The sequence below is a fragment of the Saimiri boliviensis genome, chromosome 21, assembly GCF_048565385.1.
Source record: "Saimiri boliviensis isolate mSaiBol1 chromosome 21, mSaiBol1.pri, whole genome shotgun sequence".
Taxonomy (NCBI): domain Eukaryota; kingdom Metazoa; phylum Chordata; class Mammalia; order Primates; family Cebidae; genus Saimiri; species Saimiri boliviensis.
In genome coordinates this window covers 32,813,211-32,834,668 of record NC_133469.1, presented here as the reverse complement: position 1 = coordinate 32,834,668, position 21,458 = coordinate 32,813,211, and the positions used below count along the sequence as shown (strand labels likewise).

The 21,458-nt window shown below is 51.0% G+C and overlaps 1 protein-coding gene across 3 annotated transcripts; it reads right to left on the bottom strand.

Annotated features, from left to right (window-relative positions):
• Nucleotides 1-1,698: 1,698 nt before the first annotated feature.
• LOC101040079 (SEC14-like protein 4) lies at nucleotides 1,699-19,276 on the bottom strand. 3 transcript variants are annotated; one of them, XM_074391135.1, is made up of 12 exons: nucleotides 19,121-19,276; nucleotides 15,030-15,105; nucleotides 12,758-12,801; nucleotides 12,428-12,487; nucleotides 12,096-12,284; nucleotides 11,705-11,803; nucleotides 10,735-10,795; nucleotides 8,720-8,803; nucleotides 8,322-8,428; nucleotides 8,107-8,198; nucleotides 7,846-8,015; nucleotides 1,699-6,585 (listed from the first exon to the last, which is right to left on the bottom strand). In XM_074391135.1, the coding sequence occupies exons 1-12, from the start codon at nucleotides 19,172-19,174 to the stop codon at nucleotides 6,446-6,448; spliced, it is 1,176 nt and encodes a 391-aa protein (XP_074247236.1). In that variant the 5' UTR covers nucleotides 19,175-19,276; the 3' UTR covers nucleotides 1,699-6,445. The 3 variants fall into 3 exon arrangements, with proteins under 3 accessions (XP_074247236.1, XP_074247235.1, XP_003938491.2); XM_074391134.1 differs by having other exon boundaries at nucleotides 1,700-6,585; nucleotides 8,107-8,246; XM_003938442.4 differs by having other exon boundaries at nucleotides 1,701-6,585; nucleotides 8,107-8,246; nucleotides 11,705-11,800.
• Nucleotides 19,277-21,458: the final 2,182 nt, after the last annotated feature.

The following is a 21,458-nucleotide window of genomic DNA, read 5'->3' as shown; positions in this document are numbered from 1 at the left end:
TACCTAAGCCCCAGCTGCAAGATGTCCCACCCTTTTAGGCTAAGACCAACGTGTAACTTCTGCCTTCCTGAAATTTACCCCTGCCTTAAAAAGCCTTACCTGCGAACCATCGGGGAGGTCAGGGTTTAAGCCTTAGCGGTCTGGTCCTCTTTACTGGGTGCCCTGCAGATATTCACTTTATTTTCTACTGCTGCAAAAATCTCAGAATGGATATGTGCTCTTAATGTGCCAGGTGAGCGGACTCCAGTTTAGTTCTAGCACATGAGGGATGAATTAACTTTGTGATTTTAGTTGACGTAAATTTAAACAGGCACACGTGGTTACTGTATTGGATAGCACAGGCCTAGAGCTTAGAGAAAACAAACCAAAGGATGCCAGCTGGGTCCCAGGCAGAAGAGGATAGAACGGACTACCTCAGCTATTCTAGCCCAGTGAAAAGGCACCAGGTGCCGCGTGCAGTGGCTCACACCTGTACTCTCAGCACTTTGAGAGGCCATGGTGGGTGGATCCTTTGAGGTCAGGAGTTCAAGACCAGCCAGGCCAACATAGTGAGACACCCCCCCGCCCCCCGCCACTCCTTCACCCCACAAAGTGCTACAAAAAATGCAAAAAATAGCCGAGCATGGTGGTGGGTGCCTGTAGTCCTAGCTACTCGGGAGGCCGAGGCATGAGAATCACTTGAACGCAGGAAGTGGCGGTCTTGGTGAGCTGAGATTACACCACTGCACTCCAGCCTGGGCGAGAGTCAGACTCTGTCTCAAAAAAAAAAAAAAAAGGCACCAGGAATGGGGCAAGAAAAGATGCCAAAATGCATCCAGCCACATGAAAATTCGTGCACTCAGTGGGGTGCAGTGGTTTATGCTTATAATCCTGTAATCCAAGCACTTTGGGAGGCCCAGGTGGGCAGTTCACCTGAGGTCAGGAGTTTGAGACCATCCTAGCCAACATGGTGAAATGAAAAATACAAAAATTAGCTGGGCATGATGGCACATGCCTGTAATCCCAGCTACTTGGGAAGCTAAGACAGGAGAATCACTTAAACCCAGGAGGCAGAGGTTGCAGTGAGCCGAGAAAATGCCACTGCACTCCACCCTGAATGACACAGGGAGATAATGTCTCAAAAAAAAAAAAAAAAGGCCAAGTGTGGTGGCTCATGCCTATAACCCCACTGTGGGAGACCAAGACAGGTGGATCACTTGAGATCAGGAGTTTGAGACCAGCCTGGCCAACGTGGCAAAAACCCATCTCTACTAAAAATACAAAAAGTTAGCTGGGCGTGGTGGCAAGCACCTTTAATCCCAGCTACTTAGGAGGCTGAGGCAGGAGAATTGCTTGATCTCAGGAGACGGAGGTTGCAGTGAGCCGAGATCACAACATTGTACTCCAGCCTGGGTGACAGAGTGAGACTGTCTCAAAAAAAAAAAAGAAAAAAGAAAATACGCTCACTCAAGCACCCAGTCAACATCAAACTGGAAATAGCACACTATTTCCTGAAATGGTTTTCTAGAACCAAGGAATAATAATGTATTACAAGAACAGACACGAATATCCCACCATTCTCTTCATTATATTTTGGGATCTGAAATGTGTTTCAGCAAAAGCTACTTCTTAGAGGAAGCAGATTCAGAACAGATCCAAGTCATGAGCAGGGAATTGCGAAGTATTTTTAAAAAAAAAAAAAAAGGATGGAAGCTAAGCTATGAAGATACAAAGGTGTAAGAATGATAGGATGTACTTTGGGGACTGGGAGGAAAGGGAAGGAAGGGTGAGGGATAAAAGACCACACGCTGGGCGCAGTGAACACTGCTCAGATGATGGGTGCACCGGAATCTCGGGAATCACCACGAAAGAACTTATCTGTGTAACAAAACATCATCTGTTCTCCAAAAACCTATGGAAATTAAAAAAGAAAAGGGGCTTAACGAAAGAGAGGAAAGGGGTAAGGATGGAAAAAGAGGCCTTGTCTGAAACGGTAATTTTATTTTTAATTAATGAAAATCCTCCTCCTGAGCAGACAGAATGTGACGGCTGTAGTCTCAGAGGCTCAGGAGGCGGAAGTGGGACGATCCTTTGAGTCTATGAGTTTGAGGCTGCATTGTGTCACTGCACTCCAGCCTGAGTTACAGGGTGAGACCCCATCTCCACAAAATAGTAATAACTGGCCAGGCTCACACTTGAAATCCCACCACTTTAGGAGGTCAAAGTGGGTGGATAGCTTAAGCCCAGGAGTTTGAGACCAGCCTGGGAAACATGGTAAAACGCCATCTCTACAAGAAAATACAAAAAATTAGCTGGTTGTAGTGATGTGTGCCTGTGGTTCCAGCTACTTGGAAGGCTGAGTAGGGAGGACGGTGTTGATGTAGACAAGAGGCCGGGAAACCCTAGTCGGAAAAGGAGAGGGCCTTTTTTATCCCTGGAGAGGACCACACCCTCCAGCCTGGGACCGTGGCCCAGAGTGTTCTCACTTTGTCTCGTTTCCAGCTCGAATGTTGCTTTCTGGCCTGCCCCACCCCCCATCTTTTACCCATCAAAACCCCAGGCTCCACTGGCAGAGAGGTGGCACAGTGGTGGGGTGGAACAGCAGAGGAGACAAGAGAAGCAGCAGCCAGTTTACCAGAGAGACGCCCCACCCAGGCGGCGCCGAGGCATTAAGCAGCAGAACAACCAGATAAAACAGCAAAGTGGGACTATCCACGTTGTGGGGGGCGGCCAGCAGCCTTCCGCGCTGAGAGCCTCAGAGGCTGACAGCATTCTGGGCTGAGGGCCTTGAGCAGATGCTGACCCATGTATTCTCTCTGAACAGGTGATTCTTATTAACAAACAGGTGTTCTGTATTTTCTTACGGAACAAAAATAAACTAGGTAGACAGCTGGTGCCTGCTTACCACTGATACTACAAAGTATTCTCCACGAGGGAGCCACGGGGGCAGGGTCACGTATCCGGTGCTTAAAGAATTGTTTTAACAGGTACATGATATACATATACTGTCTTGCTATGTTAGAATGCCCCAAGTAGTTTTCCACTTAACGGGGAGCACAGCCAGGTTTTCCTTGCCATCGTTCTTCTTAGCAAACAATATATTTTATCATACACACGCAGCATTTCTCAACACAGGTGTTGGAGAGAAGGAGTTTGATTTCAGAGGGATGGCTTGATCGTGAGACTTCGGAGAAGAGTTCCACCAGGGACAGACAAACCCCAGGGGAAGGTCACCTTCCCACTCCATCCCTGTTCCAGCTCTCTATCCTGTTGAGAGCCACTTACGGTGCTCCGTAAAATCCTCCAGATTCACCACTCTTCAATTTATGTGTGTGACCTGAATCTTCCTGGATGCTGCTGGACAAGAAGTTGGGTACGGAGAGGACAGGTGCAAAAGGCCGTATATCATCTAGGGAGAAATGCCTATTCGAACTTGAAAAATGTCTGTCTACTGGGCTGGGTGTGGTGGCTCACGTCTGTCATCCCAGCACTTTGGGAGGCAGAGGTGGATGGATCACTTGAGTTCAGGAGTTCGAGATCAGCCTGACCAACATGGTGAAACCCTTCCTCTCCTAAAAATACAAAAATTAGAATTCGGCTCCTGCCCCCCACCAAGCACCCATGGTGACAGTGCACCCACTTGATAACTGATCATAGATGTTACTTCCATCTCCCTCCCTCCATGAGTGCAAACCTCCCGTTAACACAGTTGAGTCAGCCCAGAGTCTGCAGTGCCTGGTGCTGAGCAGATGCTCAATAAACATCCCAAAGCAGGCTAGGCCCAGTGGCTCACACCTGTGACCTCAGCACTTTGAGAGGCCGAGGCAGGGAGGATGGCTTGAGCCCAAGAGTTCAAGATCAGCCTGGGCAACATAGCAAGATCCTTGTCTCTGCTTTTAAAAAATTAACATCAAGGCCGGGCGCGGTGGCTCACGCCTGTCATCCCAGCACTCTGGGAGGCCGAGGCGGGTGGATCACGAGGTCAAGAGATTGAGACCATCCTGGTCAACATGGTGAAACCCCGTCTCTACTAAAAATACAAAAAATTAGCTGGGCATGGTAGTGCGTGCCTGTAATCCCAGCTACTCAGGAGGCTGAGGCAGGAAAACTGCCTGAACCCAGGAGGTGGAGGTTGCGGTGAGCCGAGATCGAGCCATTGCACTCCAGCCTGGGTAACAAGAGTGAAACTAAAAAAAAAAAAAAAAAAAAAAATTTAACATCAATGAATGAATGAAGAAACAAACTTTGGGCAACCCACTGCCCCTCTTTGGGTGACTTGGTTTTTTTTCAGTTTTGTAAAGAAGTGACAGTGTTAAGAATTAGAAATGAGGGCTGGACATGGTGGCTCACACCTGTAATCCCAGCACTTTGGGAGGCTGAGGCAGGCAGATAACTTGAGGTGAGGAGTTTGAGACCAGCCTGGCCAACATGGTGAAATGCCATCTCTACTAAAAATACAAAAATCAGCCAGATGTAGTGGTACATGTCTGTAGTCCCAGCTACTTGGGAGGTTGTGGTAGGAGGGAGAATCACTTGAACCCAGGAGGTGGAGGTTGCAGTGAGCTGAGATCGTCCCGCTGCACTCCAGCCTGGGCAACAGACACTCTATCTCAAAAAAAAGAATAAGAAGAATTAGAAATGGGGTTGCTGAGGACACGCTCCCGGCGTGCCCTCCCCTCCCGGCTTGGTAGGAGATTCTGCTCTCACCTCTGCAGGCCACCCCTTTGCTCACTGCAGTTCTGTCACTGGTGCCTGCACCTGACCCCATTTCTGTTTGCCACCCTGCAGGCAGCCCGTATTTGTGATCACAGCCCTGTGATCAGAGCCTTGGAAACCCTTGAACAGGGGACAGAGCAATCCTTGCTACCTGCAAGGAAACCAGACAAGGCTGTGCTGACGGCGGAAAATTGACTGTGGTAGTTACATGGGCAAGAATCAGAGTTCAAGTCTAGGAACCCCTGGTTTTTAGGTGGAGGACGTCAAGGCTGAAGTGAGGCACTATAATCCCCCATCATGACAACAAGGTGGGCCTTGTGACATTTAGCACAGGGTCCTCCCAACTCCAGTCAGTCACAGCCTGCCTTGGAAGCCCAGGTGCCTCGGGCCCTCCAGATATCACTGCATCTGGGGAAGCAGCAGATGGGGTGGCCATGCAGCGCAACAGGGTCAGGGGATGCCCATCACATCTCAGATGCAGAGGCAGCCCCTGGAGATGGGAATATTCTGTGACTCTTGCCCGACAGCCCAGGCCATCTCCATGGAGCCAGCACAGCCATTTTTTTCCTTGCCAATCTGCTCAAACACCCAGTTGGAACAGGGATGCCTTGTGGCACTGGCTTTAGGAGTTTAATTTAAACGGTTTGCTGTTTCAGCAGCAGAGTGCCTGTTCAGATGCTGTGTATATGCATCCATGAATGTGGTGCAGCTGCCAGAAGAATCAAAGCTAAATGTTGGCAGGATCACGGCAGGTGTGGAGGGGAGGGCACTGGAGACTCAGTCGTTACCCACCCAACTGAAAGGCTGAGCATGGCTTTTCCTCTGATGGTTACCTCTGCCAGGCCCCACCTCTCCATTTCCAATTTTCTTTCATTTATTTGTTTATTTGTTTGTTTATCTTGAGATGGAATCTGGCTCTGTCGCCAGGCTGGAGTGCAGTGGCAACCTTACTGCAACCTCCGACTCCCGGGTTCAAGCGATTCTCTCGCTTCAGCCTCCTGAGTAGCTGGGATTACAGGTGCACACCATCATGCCTGGCTAATGTTTGTATTTTTAGTAGAGACGGGGTTTTGCCATGTTGGCCAGGCTGGTCTCGAACTCCTGACCTCAGATGATCTGCCCACCTTGGCCTCCCAAAGTGCTGGGATTATAGGTGTGAGCCGCCGTGCCCAGCCCATTTCCAATTTTCCATCCAGTGGTGGCAGAACAAACCTGGATGGGCCCCAGTGCTCTGCTGGAAACAGGACCCTCACTCTTGTTTCATCTCATTACCCAGCCACCTCCAGCTGGGCCTGCCCACCCCTGCTGACCTCCTACGTGCAGAGAACCAGGCTTCTCTGCTTTTCAGGCCTGAGGCAGTGATGCCCACAGGGCCTGGGCCATGCACAGCCCCTGAAGCCAGAACTCCAGGCATGGGCGAGTCCTGGGTGGCTGGACCCTGTCGGGATGGATGGAAGGGCAGCTCCTGCAGGCAGGACCCATCTTCAGTGGACGGGGTCGTCTTCAGTGTCTCATTCTCATCCCATTCTCTGGGAACAAAAAGGTTCCTGTCTGAATCTTCAGCATGGTCTATGCCCTGGTGGCCCTTTACTGCTTGGCCACTGTGGCAGGTGGGCCCACAATGAGCTGAGATGGTGATGTGGGACAGGTGACTCTTTGCAGCCACCTTCAGCACCACCCTGCCTGGGTCGGCAGGGATCAGGGGTGGGTGCAAAGGGGTTGGAGCACACAGGCTGAGGGGCTAGGGTCTTCACTGTGTTGGGGAGGGACTCGTCGCCTTGAGACTCTGCAGTGTCTCCTCAGAGGCCTTGTCGGGAAGCAGCACTTCCACAGTATAGCTGAGCTTCTTGGCGTGCAACCGGCTATAGGTGTTGTCAAAGCGCAGGACATCTGCAGTGACAGAGAGGAGATCAGGAAGCATGCACCCCGCGCATCTGCAGGAAGAGCGAGCCCTGCACGGCTGCATCCCTGGAACCCTTGGGAATGAGCGGTCCAGGATGGTGGGCGGAGCCTGAGGGCCAGCCTGTGCCCCTCCCTAAGCCTGTTGCTCACTGCCATCCCGTGGGGGCTTGCGCTACATAAAGGACTCATGACGGTTACCAGCACACAGAACAGCACACAGCCAGGAAGCCTGCAGCCTGGGAACAGGATGCTGGGCTCCACCTGCAGGGAGGAGCTGCAGCCAGGGGACATGCTATGCCCGAACTGCGTCCTGGCCTGGTTGCACAGGTAGTAGCTCTAGGGCCTCTCCATGCACCATGCATTCCATCACACATTACGGTGCCCTGAACCTTCAAAGCAGCCCCATGAGGAAGGCAATGCCATCATCATTTTACGGATGAGAAAACTGAGGCTTAGAGAGGTGATAGGATCTTTCAGCGGTCACAGAGCAAGGGAGGGGAGGTACTGGGATTCCCTTATCCCGATGTCCTAACCCAGGGAGGAGCCCTGCCACCCCAGGAGGAAAGGGCTGGACTACGTAAGTCACTTTTTCATCCTGCAGAAGGCAGGTCCTTCAATGCCAAGGTCCAACATGAACTTGGGTCTGATGAATTGTGCAGACTTCTCTGTCTCTACTCTCCTAAGGCTCCCTTTCCACAAAATGAAACAAGAGCATGTGTTGACTTAAGCATAAGCAACACCCTTCTCAACCTTGGGCTCCCCTTCTTCTGGCTCTGTTCCCAATAGACGTGGCAGGGCAGTGGTGTCCCTCGGCAATGCTGCTTCCGGTAAAGCTGACTGAGCTGCATCTGGCCTGGGAGGCCTGGGAGTGAAGGATAAACACCTGGAGGAAGCCACCTCTTTGGGATTACTGAAGTAGGGTGGTTCATGCAACTGGGTGGTCACCTTGCCAAGACCCCTGACTTTAAATCCATGGCCTCCTTACTTACCTGTCTCTTAGCCCAATGAGCCCAGTATAGGGTCTTCTCAGCTGAGCCCAAGGCCCTAGGTTCTGAACGCCAGCTCTTCCTCCACAATGAGTCTGCCCTCATACCCACATGTAAGGGCCACTCATCCCATCCGTGGCCCTGAAGCCAGCTCCCCTGGAGCTTACAGAGATCCCCACACCCCCTCTGAGAGCTGGAAAGAGAGGGTAAGCAGAGGGTAGATGACAAGGGAAACAATTCCAGTAAACCCTGGAGCTCTTACAGACGCCAGCCTTGAGGCAGGTGAGGCTCCCATCCTCAGGCACCAGGTGGGCATTGTAGCGCTGGCTGGGCAGCACCTCCATCATCTCCCGAGCCCTCTGCCGCTCCCCCATTTTGGTCTTCAGGAAAACCCCAAAGCCGATGTCCCCACCATCCGATGTGAACTGCCACCTGTAGTGGACAGAGCCCCATTGGCGACCCCCTGCCTGGGCTCTGGCACCTTCCCAGTTATGCCCAGGTGTGGGGTGGCTGCCATCCCTACCTGAGCACACAGCCTGGGAACAGGATCTCGTTCTCCACCTGCAAGGAGGAGCCTCGACCCACGGACTCCGTGTGCTCATACTGCAGCCTCACCTGGTTGCACAGGTAGTAGCTCTTGGGCACCTCACCCCCATAGTTGATCTGTGGGTGAGGGGCGTGAGTGGGCACTAGATCACAGCTTCTCCCCTCCCTCCCCATCCTCTGGGCACCCTGTACCTTGGTCAGGCACTTGGGGTTGCCATCTGGGTCAATCATGGTCCCTCCAAACTCCGCGGGCAGCTGGTCGGGGCTGATGAATTTCGTCAGCTCCTGCTTCCAGTTGTCTGCATGGGAGCAAGAGGGACTCCAAGACTCGACAGAGGGCAGAAGGGGCTGAGCCTGATGGGGGGACCTGGTATGTCCTGGGCATGCTGCCCTCGGTGTCTACTCCTAAGACCACCCAAGACCTTTACGTGGCTCCCAGCCCGTGGTCTAGGACCCATGTGTGTAGAAGCTGATCAGAGTCAGGCCAGGGCCAGTGCCCAAGTAGAGGGCAAGCCAGGGAGAAACAGGGTCTTTAGTGTCAACCTCTGCTTCCCAGGCGGATGGACACAACCAGAGGCCGAGTCACTTACCTCCCAGAATTACAATCTTCCTGCGTGTTTCCTCACTCATGAACGACTTGACCAAGTTGAAGGCCACAGGGAACAGTTTGGGGGCTGAAACACATGTAAATCTCTTGAGAAGCTGGAGCAGAGAGGATGTGGGGATACGGAGCCACAGTCAAGAGCAGGTGCTGGACCGGAGCTGCACAGATACGGACTCTGCCGCTCTCTGCGGTGTGACCTTCGGCAAGTTACCCACCCTCTCTAAGTCTCAGTGCAGTTAACTGGAAAATGAAAGTGAAATAAGGTATATCCAACAACTGGCACAGTTCCTGGCTTTCAATAAACGCTTGTCTCGGGCCCGGCGTGGTGGCTTATACCTGCAATCCTAGCACTTTGGGAGGCTGAGGCAGGCAGATCACTTGAGGCCAGGAGTTCAAGACCAGCGTGGCCAACATGGTGAAACTGCGTCTCTACGAAAAATACAAAAATTAGCTGGGCATAGTGGTGCATGCCTGTAATCCCAGCTATGCGGGTGATGGTGGCATGAGAAGTGCTTGAATCTGGGAGGTGGAGGTTGCAATGAGCCAAGATCGCACCACTGCACTCCAGCCTGGGTGACAGAGTCAGACTCTGTCTCTAATAAATAAATAAAAATAGAAAATTTAAAAAAATGGTTGTCTCCCCAATCCAGTTGTAAGGAGTTGAGCACACGCTGGCTCTAGGTTCAGCAATGTTGATTCCCCAATAGTATCTCTTCCTTTCCACACTCCAGGTTGTCTGAAATCTTCTCGGGTGTGACGTTTACATTAGACATACTGTCCGACCTGAATCGCTCATACTCAGCACTGTCTGTGGGCCAAGCTCTGTGCTCCATCTTCACACACTGTTTGGTTTAACCTCATAGTTATCTTATGGAGAGGGAGCCACTGTATCCCCATTTTACAAAATGGGAAAACTGAGGCTCAGTGAGGTTAAATAGACTTGAATAAAATCATAGAGCTAGTTAGATTTGAACCAGATCCTCTGACTCTGGAGCACAAGGCATCGCCAGTGCAGCCAGGGACCATTTCCACTCAAAGTGTGTCCATCCGCTAGTGGGGTCCACGGACTGTCTGTTCCCAGTCCACACTGACGTAAGTAACAGTAAACATTTAGAAACTTATTACTTATTTAGGCCAGGCACAGTGGCTCAGGCCTGTAATCCCAGTACTTTGGGAGGCTGAGGTGGGCAGATCGCAAGGTCAGGAGTTTGAGACCAGCCTGCCAACATGGTGAAACCCGTCTCTACAAAAAATACAAAAATTAGCTGGGTGTGGTGGTGTGTGCCTGTAATCCCAGCTACTCAGGAGACTGAGCCAGGAGAATTGCTTGAACCCAGGAGGTGGAGGTTGCAGTGAGCCAGGGTCTTGCCACTGGGCAACAGAGTGAGACTCTGTCTCAAACAAACAAACCAAAAAGAAACTTATAACTTATTTGACATTGCTGCAACATACCAGTGCATGATTTTGTATATTACAAAATATCAGTTTGTGAAGGACTGGAACTAAAAAATAAAACCAGAGGATGGGCACGGTGGCTCAGGCCTATAATCCCAGTACTTCGGGAGGCCAAGCCTATAATCCCTGTACTTCGGGAGGCTAAGGCGAGTGGATCATTTGAGATCAGGAGTTTGAAATCAGCCTGGCCAACATGGGGAAACCCCATCCTTACTAAAAATACAAAAATTAGCCAGGCATGATGGTATGCATCTGTAATCCCAGCTACTCGGGAGGCTGAGGCAGGAGAATCACTTGAACCCTGGAGGTAGGTAGAGGTTGCAGTGAGTGAGATCGCACCACCGCACTCCCACCTGGGTGACAGAGTGAGACTTCATCTAAAATAAAAATAAAAATAAAAAAATAAAAATGAAACCAGAAACCAACCACACAAAACCTGGTTCTTCACAAACGATGGCTGAAGAAGCCTTTAACTCCCCGGCTTACCTACTGCAGCCCCATTCCTGCTTCTCCCTCCCCAGAAGGTCATCCAGGTAACGGGCTTACCTCGAATAACAATTAAATTCTTCAGAGTCTCAGGATAATTTGCTTCAAGGACGCTAAAAAACTGTGGAGTCAAGATGAGTCTGGTTGGGGCTCTGTTCCATCACCTCCCGCCCACGGATTTCTGTGGCCTCTGATGTTGCTGAGACAAGAGGCCCCTCCCTGGCCCATCCACCTTCCCCACAAGCACATGCCTCCTGCTCTCTGCTTTTCTTCTTTTGTTTATTTGTTCTTGAGACAGTTCTCTACCCAAGGTGGAGTATAGTGGCACAATCATAGCTTACTGCAACCTTGAACTCCTGGGTTCACGAGATCCTCCTGCCTCAGTCACCCAAGTATCTAGGACTACAGACACATGCCACTGCACTGGACTCATGTAAAAAATTATTATTATTGGCCAGACGCAGTGGCTCACACCTGTATTCCCAGCACTTTGGGAAGCCAAGGTGGGTGGATCACGAGGTCAGGAGTTCTGAGACCAGCCTGACCAACAGGTGGCAGGTGCCTGTAGTCCCAGCTACTCAGGAGGCTGAGGTAAGAGAATTGCTTGAACCTGGGAGGCAGAGGTTGCAGTGAGCTGAGATCGAATCATTGCACTCCAGCCTGGGTGACAGAGAGAGTCTCCATCTCAAAAAAAAAAAAAATTACTGTTATTATTATTAATAGAGACAACGTCTCACCTGTGTTGCTCAGGTTGATCTTGGACTCCTAGACTTAAGCGATCTCCAGCCTTGGCCACCCAAAGTGCTGGGACTATAGGCATGAGCCGCTGCGCCCGGCCTCTTTGTGTTAATCTTGCTCCTCCTTCTCCTTGGAGGGTGGACTCTAGGCCAGCATCACTGACTGGTCTGTGGAGCCCCTGCAGGGTATCCCCACCCCTCTATCTCATTGGATTCTCACAGTAACTCACAGCCAGGGCTCACAGCTGGGAGTCTCCGCCCACACAGCCCACACAGCCAGCTGTGCACCTTACCTGCTGGTAGACCTCCACAGCTGGCTTCCACAGGTGTTTCAGGCCCAGCCCCTCCATGTCAAACACCATCAGTGCCGTCTCGATCTTCCTGCCTAGCTGCTTGGGACAGAGCCGCTATACAGGTCACACAACAGCTCCAGCCAGGAGATCCTGGCCAGAGAGACTTGGGCACCTCTCCCCACCTTCCTGCCATCCCACCCTCTGGCAGCCCATAGCGTTTTCCAGACAAATGGAAAACACCTCACCTTTATGGATGGCTAAGGGTGGGAGAAACCCACATTCTACCAGAGCCCTGAGTGCTGAGGGCTGGGGAGGGGGCAGGGCACCACCCCTCTCTGGTCCTGGTGCCACCCAGTAGACAGATGAGGCCCACCCCACCCCAGCTGCTCACCTTCTGAGTCTGCAGCTCACACTCACGCAAAAGCAGTTCGCAGACCTTGATGCGCTTCTGGATCATATCCTGCTTGGAGGCTGACAGCAGGAGACCCTTGGGGTCAAGGGACCCGATGATGTTGAAGTACACAGGGCAGCCTTCATAGTCGTAGCCACACAGACCGCCCGAGTCGTACAGCCGGATGACCTGGAGGTGTGGGTAAGGTCCTGACTCAATCCAGCTCACCAGGCTGGGTCCCTACTCCATCAGGTGGCTGGATGTGGCGGTTGGGAGATGAGGTTGGGGGTGAGGGCCCTCTGACAGCCTGGGGGATGCTGCTCGAGGCTCACCTCAGGGGGCTGCCATGAGAGAATGTTGTCCAGGTCTTGTTGCTTCCGGAACTCCATGTGCTGCAGGGACATAGCAAGAGCTGTCGGGTTCTGCAGGAACCTGGGGGCACCAGGCTAGGTCCCTCTGCCCACAGTCACCAAGATCCCACCAGAGCATACCCATAGGCCTAGGGATGGAGACAGGAGCTTGTGTCTGAGGCCAAAAGGGATCCAGGGAGGAAGAAAGAAGAAGCAGGAGGATGGGACAGGGCCAGAGTTCCTACCCTTTTGCCACCGATCCCTGGGTCACAGTGCATGGAAGGCAGGGCAGTAGGGATCACAGGTGCTTACCCTCCGGAGCATGTCCTCGGATTTCCGCAGGTCAAAGTCTCGAGCTGCAAGAAGATGAGCTAAGTAGAAGCACAGGGCTAGATCTAGAAAGAGCCATTCCCTAAAAATTCGTGAGTTAATAGCTAAGGTGTCCCCAGCCTTTTCCTGACACCCCAAGAATCCATTGAGGATCCAGAAATAGTTGCTTATTTTTTGAGACAGGGTCTTGGCTCTGTTGCCCAGACCAGAGTGCAATGATGTGATCAAAGCTTACTGTGGCCTCTGGCCCAAGTGATCCTCCTACCCCAGCTTCCCAAGTTGCTGGAACTATAGGCCCACACCACCATGCCTGGCTAATTTTTTTTAGATTTTTTTTTTTTTTTGTAGAGATGGGGATCTTATTATGTTCCCAAGCTGGTCTTGAACTCCTGGCCTCAAGCAGTCCTCCTGCCTCAGCTTTCCAAAGTGTTGGGATTATAGGCATGGGCATCTGTGTCTAACCTAGAAATGTTTTTTTTTTTCTTTTAAAATATTTTTTCTACAATTGGCTGTGAACTCTACCACAAGACATGTTTTTTAAAGAGTTAAGGATCTTTAATCCTCTAGAAGACTTAGGAGAACCCTTGAGTTCAGTTTCCAGTCTTCTTAAAACTTTCTGGAGTCCGGTCTAGCCTGTATTTGATGTCCCTCAGGAAGCAGAGACCCCCTGCCACCTGCACAGTGTTAGGGGTGGTGGGAAGCATGGGGTTTGGACTCACACAGACTGGGGCTTTAAAGTCTAGTATTGCCCTTTTATTTCCTGTGCAGCCTTGAGCAAGTCACTTACCTTCTCTGAGCCTTAGTTTCTTTTAATCAGTTAAATGAGAACCCTATCTTTTTCAGTTATTCAGAGAACAACACGAGATAAAATATATAAAGTGCTTGGCCCAGTACCTGGCTCACAGTAGGTTCTCAATATACTGTAGCTATCATGATTACCTATTTTAAAGAAACAGATACACTTTCATTGAAAACATGATGCTGTGTTTTAGAAATGCTTTGATTGTTGCTTTCTGAGACCCTCAGCTCACTGAGGACTAATTACGGGGATTAATTTGTCCACTTGAGGAAGAATTTGTTCACTCGTGGAGCTGAAACAATATGCAGGGTCAGAGATTTTGAAATGGAAGGAATCTGAGACGCCCTCCAGGCCTCCTCTGCTCTGATCATGAACCAGCTCCGAAAATCACTCCTGACAAGGTGTGGTGGCTCACACCTGTAATTTCAGCACTTTGGGATACCAAGGCAGGCAGATCACTTGAGGTCAGGAGTTCGAGACCAGTCTGGGCAACATAGTGAAACCCTGTCTCTACTAAAAACCCTGGGCATGGTGGTGCACCCCTATAGTCCAGCTATTTGGGAGGCTTAGGCATGAGAATCGCTTGAACCTGGGAGGAGGAGGCTGCAGTGAGCCAAGATTGCACCACTGTACTCCAGCCTAGGCGACAGGGCAAGACTGTGTCTCAAAAAAAAAAAAAAAAAAAAAAAAAAAAACCTCCCAATGCAACAGCTCAGCCTTGATTATTTCCCATGATGGGGAGTTCATTACCACAGAAGGCATTATCATTCCATTCCTCAGCAGCTTTGACTGAACCCAAATCTGCCCTGTGGTGATTTCGGCCCCGTCCTCAGAGGTCAAACAAATATATGTAATCCCTTGTCAGTGTGGCAATTCTGCAAATATTTGAAGACAAGCCACCAAGTTCAACTGACCAATCTTTGCTCTAAGCTATGTATTTGTTAAAATCATCTTCTGTGTCAATTCTGTCCAAGATAACGTTCTGTGATGATGGAAATGTCCTATACCTGAGCCGCTCATTATGGTAGCCACTAGCTGTCTGAGGCTACAGAGCAACTGAAATGTGGCAAGTGTGACTTAGGACCTGGAGTTTCAAATTAAGTTAATTGTAATAGTTTTATGTGGCTAGAGGGTATCAAACTGAACAGGGCAGTTCTATATACCTCAGAGATTTTAACATTTTTTCTGTATAGGCTTTGTGTCTTCTAGAATAAACTCCTGGGTTATTTTATGGGCTTTGTTGCTGTTTTGAATATTATCTGACTTTTCATTACAGTATCTTTTTTTTTTTTTTTTTTTTGAGACAGAGTCTTGCTCAGATTCTAGACAAAGCAAGCCGATTCCAGAGCCTGTGTTCTTTACTTTACAGCTCCATTCCCCAAAGCCCCCACTTCTCTCCTGAGACCCTCCTTCCTTTCTTCCCTCTCTGCCTCCCCGGGCCCGTGCCAGCCTCACCTCGAAGCCACCGCAGGAGGAAGTAGTCATCAGCAGTGGGCACTCTGGGCTGCAGGTCCTGGAGGTTCTCCCGGAACTGAGCAGGGGAGGAAATGATGGTCAGCGGGGCTCTCTTGACCTCAGGAGCCACCAACCCCACCCCAACCCTTCCCACTTCATCTGCCAGTCAGCTCCACCTGGAGACCCTGCAGGGCGCTGCCCAGAACGACTTTGCCATCTGAAAGTAGGGCACCTTCCAGCCCAACATAGGAAAAGGTGTTGGGTTCTTCCCAAAATGTGGGGGCACCTTACATGCAGAGCTCCCATTCTGCATGTCTAAGGTGGGGCCCTGGCATCCTTATTTAAAATTTATATTTTATTATTATTGTTTTTGAGATAGGGCCTCACTCTCTTGCCCAAGCTGGAGCGTACTCACGTGATCTTGGCTCACTGCAACCTCTGCCTCCTGGGCTCAATAGATCCCCCCAACTCAGCCTGCCAAGTAGCTGGGACCACAGGCACACACCACGACGCCCAGCTAATTTTTATATTTGCTGTAGAGATGGGGCCTTGCCATATTGCCCAGGTTGGTCTCGAACTCCTTGGCTCAAACAATCCACCCACCTTGGCTGCCCAAAGTGCTGGGATCACAGGTGTGAGCCACTGTGCCCGGCTGACAGCCTTATTTTTTACAAGGATCCCTGGGTGATTCTGATGCAGGCCAGCTAGACGGTTTTAGGAATGTTGTCCCTGATACTGCAATTTAAGGTTTAGATTTAGAGGCAAGTTACCAAACCTCTCTGAGCCTCTGTTTCCTTATCTGTGAAATGGGGATAATAATGAACTTGTGCCAATCAAAGGAGTTTGTGCAGGTAAAGCATTTAGCAGACTTGGTTCCAAGCAGGTGTCAGATAAATGTGAGCGCTCAGCCAGCGTGGACTGCCTGACGCCCTGGACAGTGGAACTTTGTGGCAAAAATACAGAAGCGGAGGTCAATGGACAGGGGCTGAAAGAGAAGCCAGGAATACCTTATCAGGACTGTGGGGGAGGAAGCGCACCTTTTTCTACTGGCAGAGTTGAAGGATGTCATTAGGAATTTGCGTCTGAGACTGAGGCTTGGGTCTGAGAAAGAGAGGAGACCTCACTTTCCTGGGGACTAACAGACTAAAGCCAAGGGCTGGGTTTGAAGGTAAATTTGTGAATCCAAATTTGGGATTAGAAATGTGAGGCTGGGCACGGCGGCTCCTGTCTGTAATCCAGCACTTTGGGAGGCTGAGGCAGAAGGGTTGCTTGAGCCCAGGAATTCAAGACCAGCCTGGGCAACATAGTGAGACCTTTTCTCTACAAAAATACAAAAAGTAGCCGGACATAGTGGCACACACACATAGTCCCAGCTATTCAGGAAGCTAAGGTGGGAGGATCAGTTGAGCCTGGGAGGCAGCAGTCACAGGGAGCTGTAATTGCATCACTCCAGTCTGGGCAACAGAGACTCCTGTCTCAAAAAAAAAAAAAAAAAAAAAAAGAGAGAGAGAGAAAGAAAGAAAAAGAAAAGAAAAATCAGTTTAAACAACTCTGGTGAGCAACAGCACGGGCTATAATAATCTGAACAGGCCCCTGGCATGGAGGTTCCTGCACCAGCAGCTGCAGCCTCTGGGTTCAGAAGGAAGTTTTACTTGGGGGTTGGAGAAGAGTGGTGACCCCTGAGAAGCAATAACTCTGCACCCCTCAGCCCTGCCAGGTTAGTGGGTTTCCTCCTTTGAACACATCCCTGCTTTGCAGATCAAACTGAGGCTGAGCGGGTGGAGAATCTTCCCCAGGGACACAGAAAGGAAGTGTCAAGGTCAGGAAGTTCCACCCTTGGGGGCCACGCCCCCCATGAAATGGGTACAAGTGGAAGAGAAGGCCACTCAGCAGGAGCTGGGAAGCGTGAGGGGTGACTGGGAGAAAACTCACCTTATCATGATGCCACTGGCAGGAAAGCAGTGCACCAGAGGTGCTGAAACTGAACTTGGGAAGGAGCTAGAAGATAATACTCCTAGACTTGGTTGCCCAGACCTCTGGGACCATGGGCGACTTCTTTCACTTCTTCCTACTTTTCTCTTTTCCCCAAATTTAAAAAATGACAAGCATCCACTACATTTTTTTTTTTTTTTTTTTTTTTTGAGACAAAGTCTTGCTCTGTTGCCAGGCTGGAGTATAGGTCACTGCAACCTCTACCTTGAGGGTTCAAGCAATTCTCTTGCCTCAGCCTTCCGAGTAGCTGGGACTACAGGCATAGGCTGTCATGCTTGGCTAATTTTTGTATTTTTTTTTTTAAGTAAATACAAGTTTCATCATCTTGGCCAGGCTGGTCTCGAACTCATGACCTCAAGTGATCCACCCGCCTCAGCCTGCCAAAGGGCTGGGATTACAGGCTTGAGCCACCTTGCTGAGCTGCATTCACTATTTTTAAATAATGGAAGAAATAAGAAAATTTCTTCATATCATTTAAAGCTCTCTGGCCCATAGGCACCTACATCATAGTTCACCTCCAAAGGCCAGAAAACCTCCAAAAACAGCTCCCACTAGGAGCACAGTACCTGGGGCTTCCCAGAGGCCACCACCAGTGGGGAGACCCCCACCTTCCTCACCTGAGGGCCCCTCCTTCACGGGGGACCCCATTATTTCCCCTGAGAGCCCTCTTTCCCCTGGGGACCAGTCTCCTCCCAGGGTTCTCTCTCCTCCCTGGAGGGCCATTCCCAGGGCAGGAGAGTTGAAACATTTCATTCCCCCCATAACTCTTAAGCCGCCTTTCATAGGGCCGAAGTGTGAGCCCCCGTCCCCCCGTCTGGCTGTGACACCTCCTCTCCCCCAACCTCAAAGTCAGTTTCAAATCCTTAGCCATCAAAAACCTCATTGTTGCTGTGATATCTAATTCCTGGACACTCTCTCTCCACGGCTGGGACACTCCAGGCACAGCCTGTAGGACTATCTCAAGGTCACCTCCCCAAAAAGAGCCCTCCATTTCTCTCTCTCTCTCTCTCTCTCTCCCTCTCTTATTTATTTTTATTTTTATTTTTATTTTTGAGACGGAGTCCCTATCACCCAGGCTGGAGTGGAATGGCGTAATCTCAGCTCATTGCAACCTCTGCCTCCCAGGTTCAAGCGATTCTCCTGCCTCAGCCTCCCCAGTAGCTGGGACTACAGGTGCCTGCCACCACGCCCGGCTAATTTTTGTATTTTTTTTTTTAATAGAAACAGGTTAGCCATGTTGCCCAGGCTGGTCTTGAACTCCTGACCTCAGGTGATCCACTTGCCTCAGCCTCCCAAAGTGCTGGGATTACAGGCGTGAACGCCTGGCAATTATTATTACAAAGAGATGGAGTGCCTGGCCGCCTCCATCTCTTTTTAATAATAATAGTAAAGGCCGGGCACAGAGGCTCACGTCTGTAATCCCAGCACTTTGGGAGGCCAAGGCAGGCAGATCAGGAGGTCAGGAGATCAAGACCATCCTGGGCAACATGATGAAATCCTGTCTCTACTAAAATACAAGTAATTAGCCGGATGTGGTGGTGTGAGCCTGTAGTCCCAGCTACTCGGGAGGCTGAGGCAGGGGAATCGCTTGAACCCGCGAGGCAGAGATTGCAGTGAGCCGGGATCGCACAGCCTGGCGACAGAGCGAGACTCCATCAAATAAATAAATTAATTAATTAATTAATGATAGGGAAGCTTGGGCCCTAAGGACAAATCACAAAGAGAAACCAAACAAACAAATGTTGCAATCTGGGCATGAAATCTAGGAGGAGTCTGTCTACCCAAGGCTGCCCCAGCAGCCGGATGGCAGCACCACCCCCTCCCCTACAACAGGGGAACAAGGGCCAGGGCCGAGTGGTGGGGGGCAGGCAAGGTCCGAAGACTGGATTCGGCCCCAAGTCCCTCAGAGACGGACTCTTGTCCCGCGTGCTGCACCTAGCAGCCTCAGCCATCTCGCGCGGACGGACGGGAGCGCAGAACAGATGCGCCCTCTCCAGGCTCGTTGTTCCCGTCAGGACAATGGGGGCTCCAGCCGGGTTCCGCAGCGCCAGGCTGCTCAGGGTCCCTCCCCAATCCTCCCAGTCCGCTGCGCGCCTCACCCTGGATAGCGCCTCCTGCTGCTGGGGGCTCAGGTCCCCGACTCGGCCGCTCATGGTGCCCGCGGGCGCAGAAGGGCGCGGGGCGCAGGTCCTCCCGGCCGCCGCCTGGCCTCGTGGCCGCCGCCGCCTGGTTGTGCCTGCAGTGCCAGATGTGGGTCCCGCCCCGACTGAAGAGAGAGGCGCTGGGCCTGCCCCGCCCCGCCCAGGTCTCTCCTCCCCTCGAGGATTTTTGCTGCGGTCACCAAGGGCACCCTACCTGGGACAGGGAGGTGACCCGCCCAGAGAGGGGTCTGGAGCACAACCTCGAGGCTGGGGCAGCTGGAGGCACCCCACCTCCAAGTCTCCTCACTGCAGGGGCTCCTACCTGTTTGCAGGTGGCGGGAAAGGGAACTCGCCCCTTTCCAGCAAAATAGAAGAAATAAAAACAAACAAACAAACAAAAAACCCACAAACAACTTTTCTTATTTTTAATAAAATAGAGATGGGGTTTTGCTATGCTGACCAGGCTGGTCTGGAACTCCTGGCCTCAAGCAATCCTCCCTCCTCTGCCTGCCGAAGTGCTAGGATTAGGGATGTCAGCCACCACACCAGGCCAAGGTGCTCAACCCTCTACGATCCCCAGGGCTTTTGTCTGAGGACCCCTAAGCTCCTGCCCCTGGCCTTGAGCACAGCCTGGACCTGTCTGCTCACTGATGGATAGGACAGCTTTCTGTGCAAAATGGTTCCTGCCCTCAAGATGGGTGGAAGGATAAGAGGACACACCCTGGGTCAGCAGAATGCCTGGTGTTGCCTACTTAGTAAGTGCTGGCTGTTAGGAATCTATTTCATAATTTTGTTATTAATAAGGCTGTCACCAGAGCTGGGAGCTGTAGGGGTGGAGATCCTGAGATGACCCAGGTGTGGAGCTCTTGGGTGAGAGCCACAGTCTGAAGGCGGAGGCATGCGAGGTGGCAGCTGAGGACTGATAGAAGCCCTGGGAGGAATGGCAGAGGGGGCGGAGAGCCAAGAGGTCACTCTGGCTGACACAAGAGAGCCAGGTGGCGATCACAAGGAAAAGTGAGAAAAAAAGTTCAGCTGGGTGCAGTGGCTCATGCCTGTAATCCTGGTACCTGGCACTCTGGGAGGCCGAGGCAGGTGGATCACATGAGGTCAGGAGTTCGAGACCATCCTGGCCAACATGGTGAAACCCTGTGTCTATTAAAAATACAAAAATTATCTGGCCATGGCGGTCTGTGCCTGTAGTTCCAGCTACTCAGGAGGCTGAGGCAGGAGAATCACTTGAACCTGGGAGGTTGAGGCTGCAATGAGCCAAGACCGTGCCACTGCACTCCAGTCTGGACAACAGAGCCAGATTCTGTCTCAAAAAAAAGAAGACAGAAGTTGACTGTGTGTGAATTTTCAAGAGAGGAGTAGAGGGCACATGACCTTGACCTCATGGGCTCAAGTGATCCTCCCACCTCAGCCGCTGGAGTAGCTGGAACTACAGTCTCACCCCACCACAACTGGCTAATTTTTTTTTTTTTTTAATAGACATGTTGTTTCACCATGTTAGCCAGGCTGGTCTCAAACTCCTGAATTCAAGCCATTCCATCTGCCTCAGCCTCCCAAATTGCTGGGATTACAGGTGTGTGCCACTGCTCCTAGCCTCATTAATTAATTGTATATAAATGATTACATATTGAAATATTTTTGAATATATTGGGATGATAAAATGTTATTAAAAGTACTTTCACCTGTTTTGACCTTTTAATAGTTCTTATTATATTATTTTTGAGATGGAGTTTCACTCTTGTTGCTCAGGCTGGAGTACAATGGTGCAATCTCAGCTCACCACAACCTCCTCCTCCCAGGTTCAAGCGATTCTCTTGCCTTAGCCTCCCGAGTAGCTGGGATCACAGGCATGCACCACCACACCTGGCTAATTTTGCATTTTCAGTAGAGACAGCGTTTCTCCACTGTTCAGGCTGGTCTTGAACTCCTGACCTCAGGTGATCCGCCCGCCTCAGCTTTACAAAGTGCTGGGATCACAGGCATGAGCCACTGCCACTGCGGTGGCACAATCTCTGCTCACTTCAACCTCTGCCCCGCTGGCTCAAGCAATGCTCCTGCCTCAGCTTTCCCAGTAGCTGGGACCACAGGTGTGTGTCACCACAGCCGGCTAATTTTTGTATTTTTTTGTAGAAAAATACAAAACATGGTTTTGCCATGTTGCCCAGGCTGGTCTCAAATTCCTGAGCTCAAGCGATCCTCCCACCTCAGCCTCCCAAAGTGCTGGGATTGCAGGCATTAGCTACCGTGTCCAGCTTAAAATGTCTTAAATTCACATCAAAACTGGGCA

Coding starts and splice junctions, on each gene's coding strand:
- LOC101040079 (XM_074391134.1), bottom strand. CDS start 19,174: ATGAGCGGCCGAGTCGGGGACCTGAGCCCCCAGCAGCAGGAGGCGCTA. Junction 12,802..15,029: donor CCTCCTGCGGTGGCTTCGAG/GTGAGGCTGGCA, acceptor ATCTTCTTGCAG/CTCGAGACTTTGACCTGCGG. Junction 8,429..8,719: donor GAAGATTGTAATTCTGGGAG/GTAAGTGACTCG, acceptor GCTCCCATGCAG/ACAACTGGAAGCAGGAGCTG.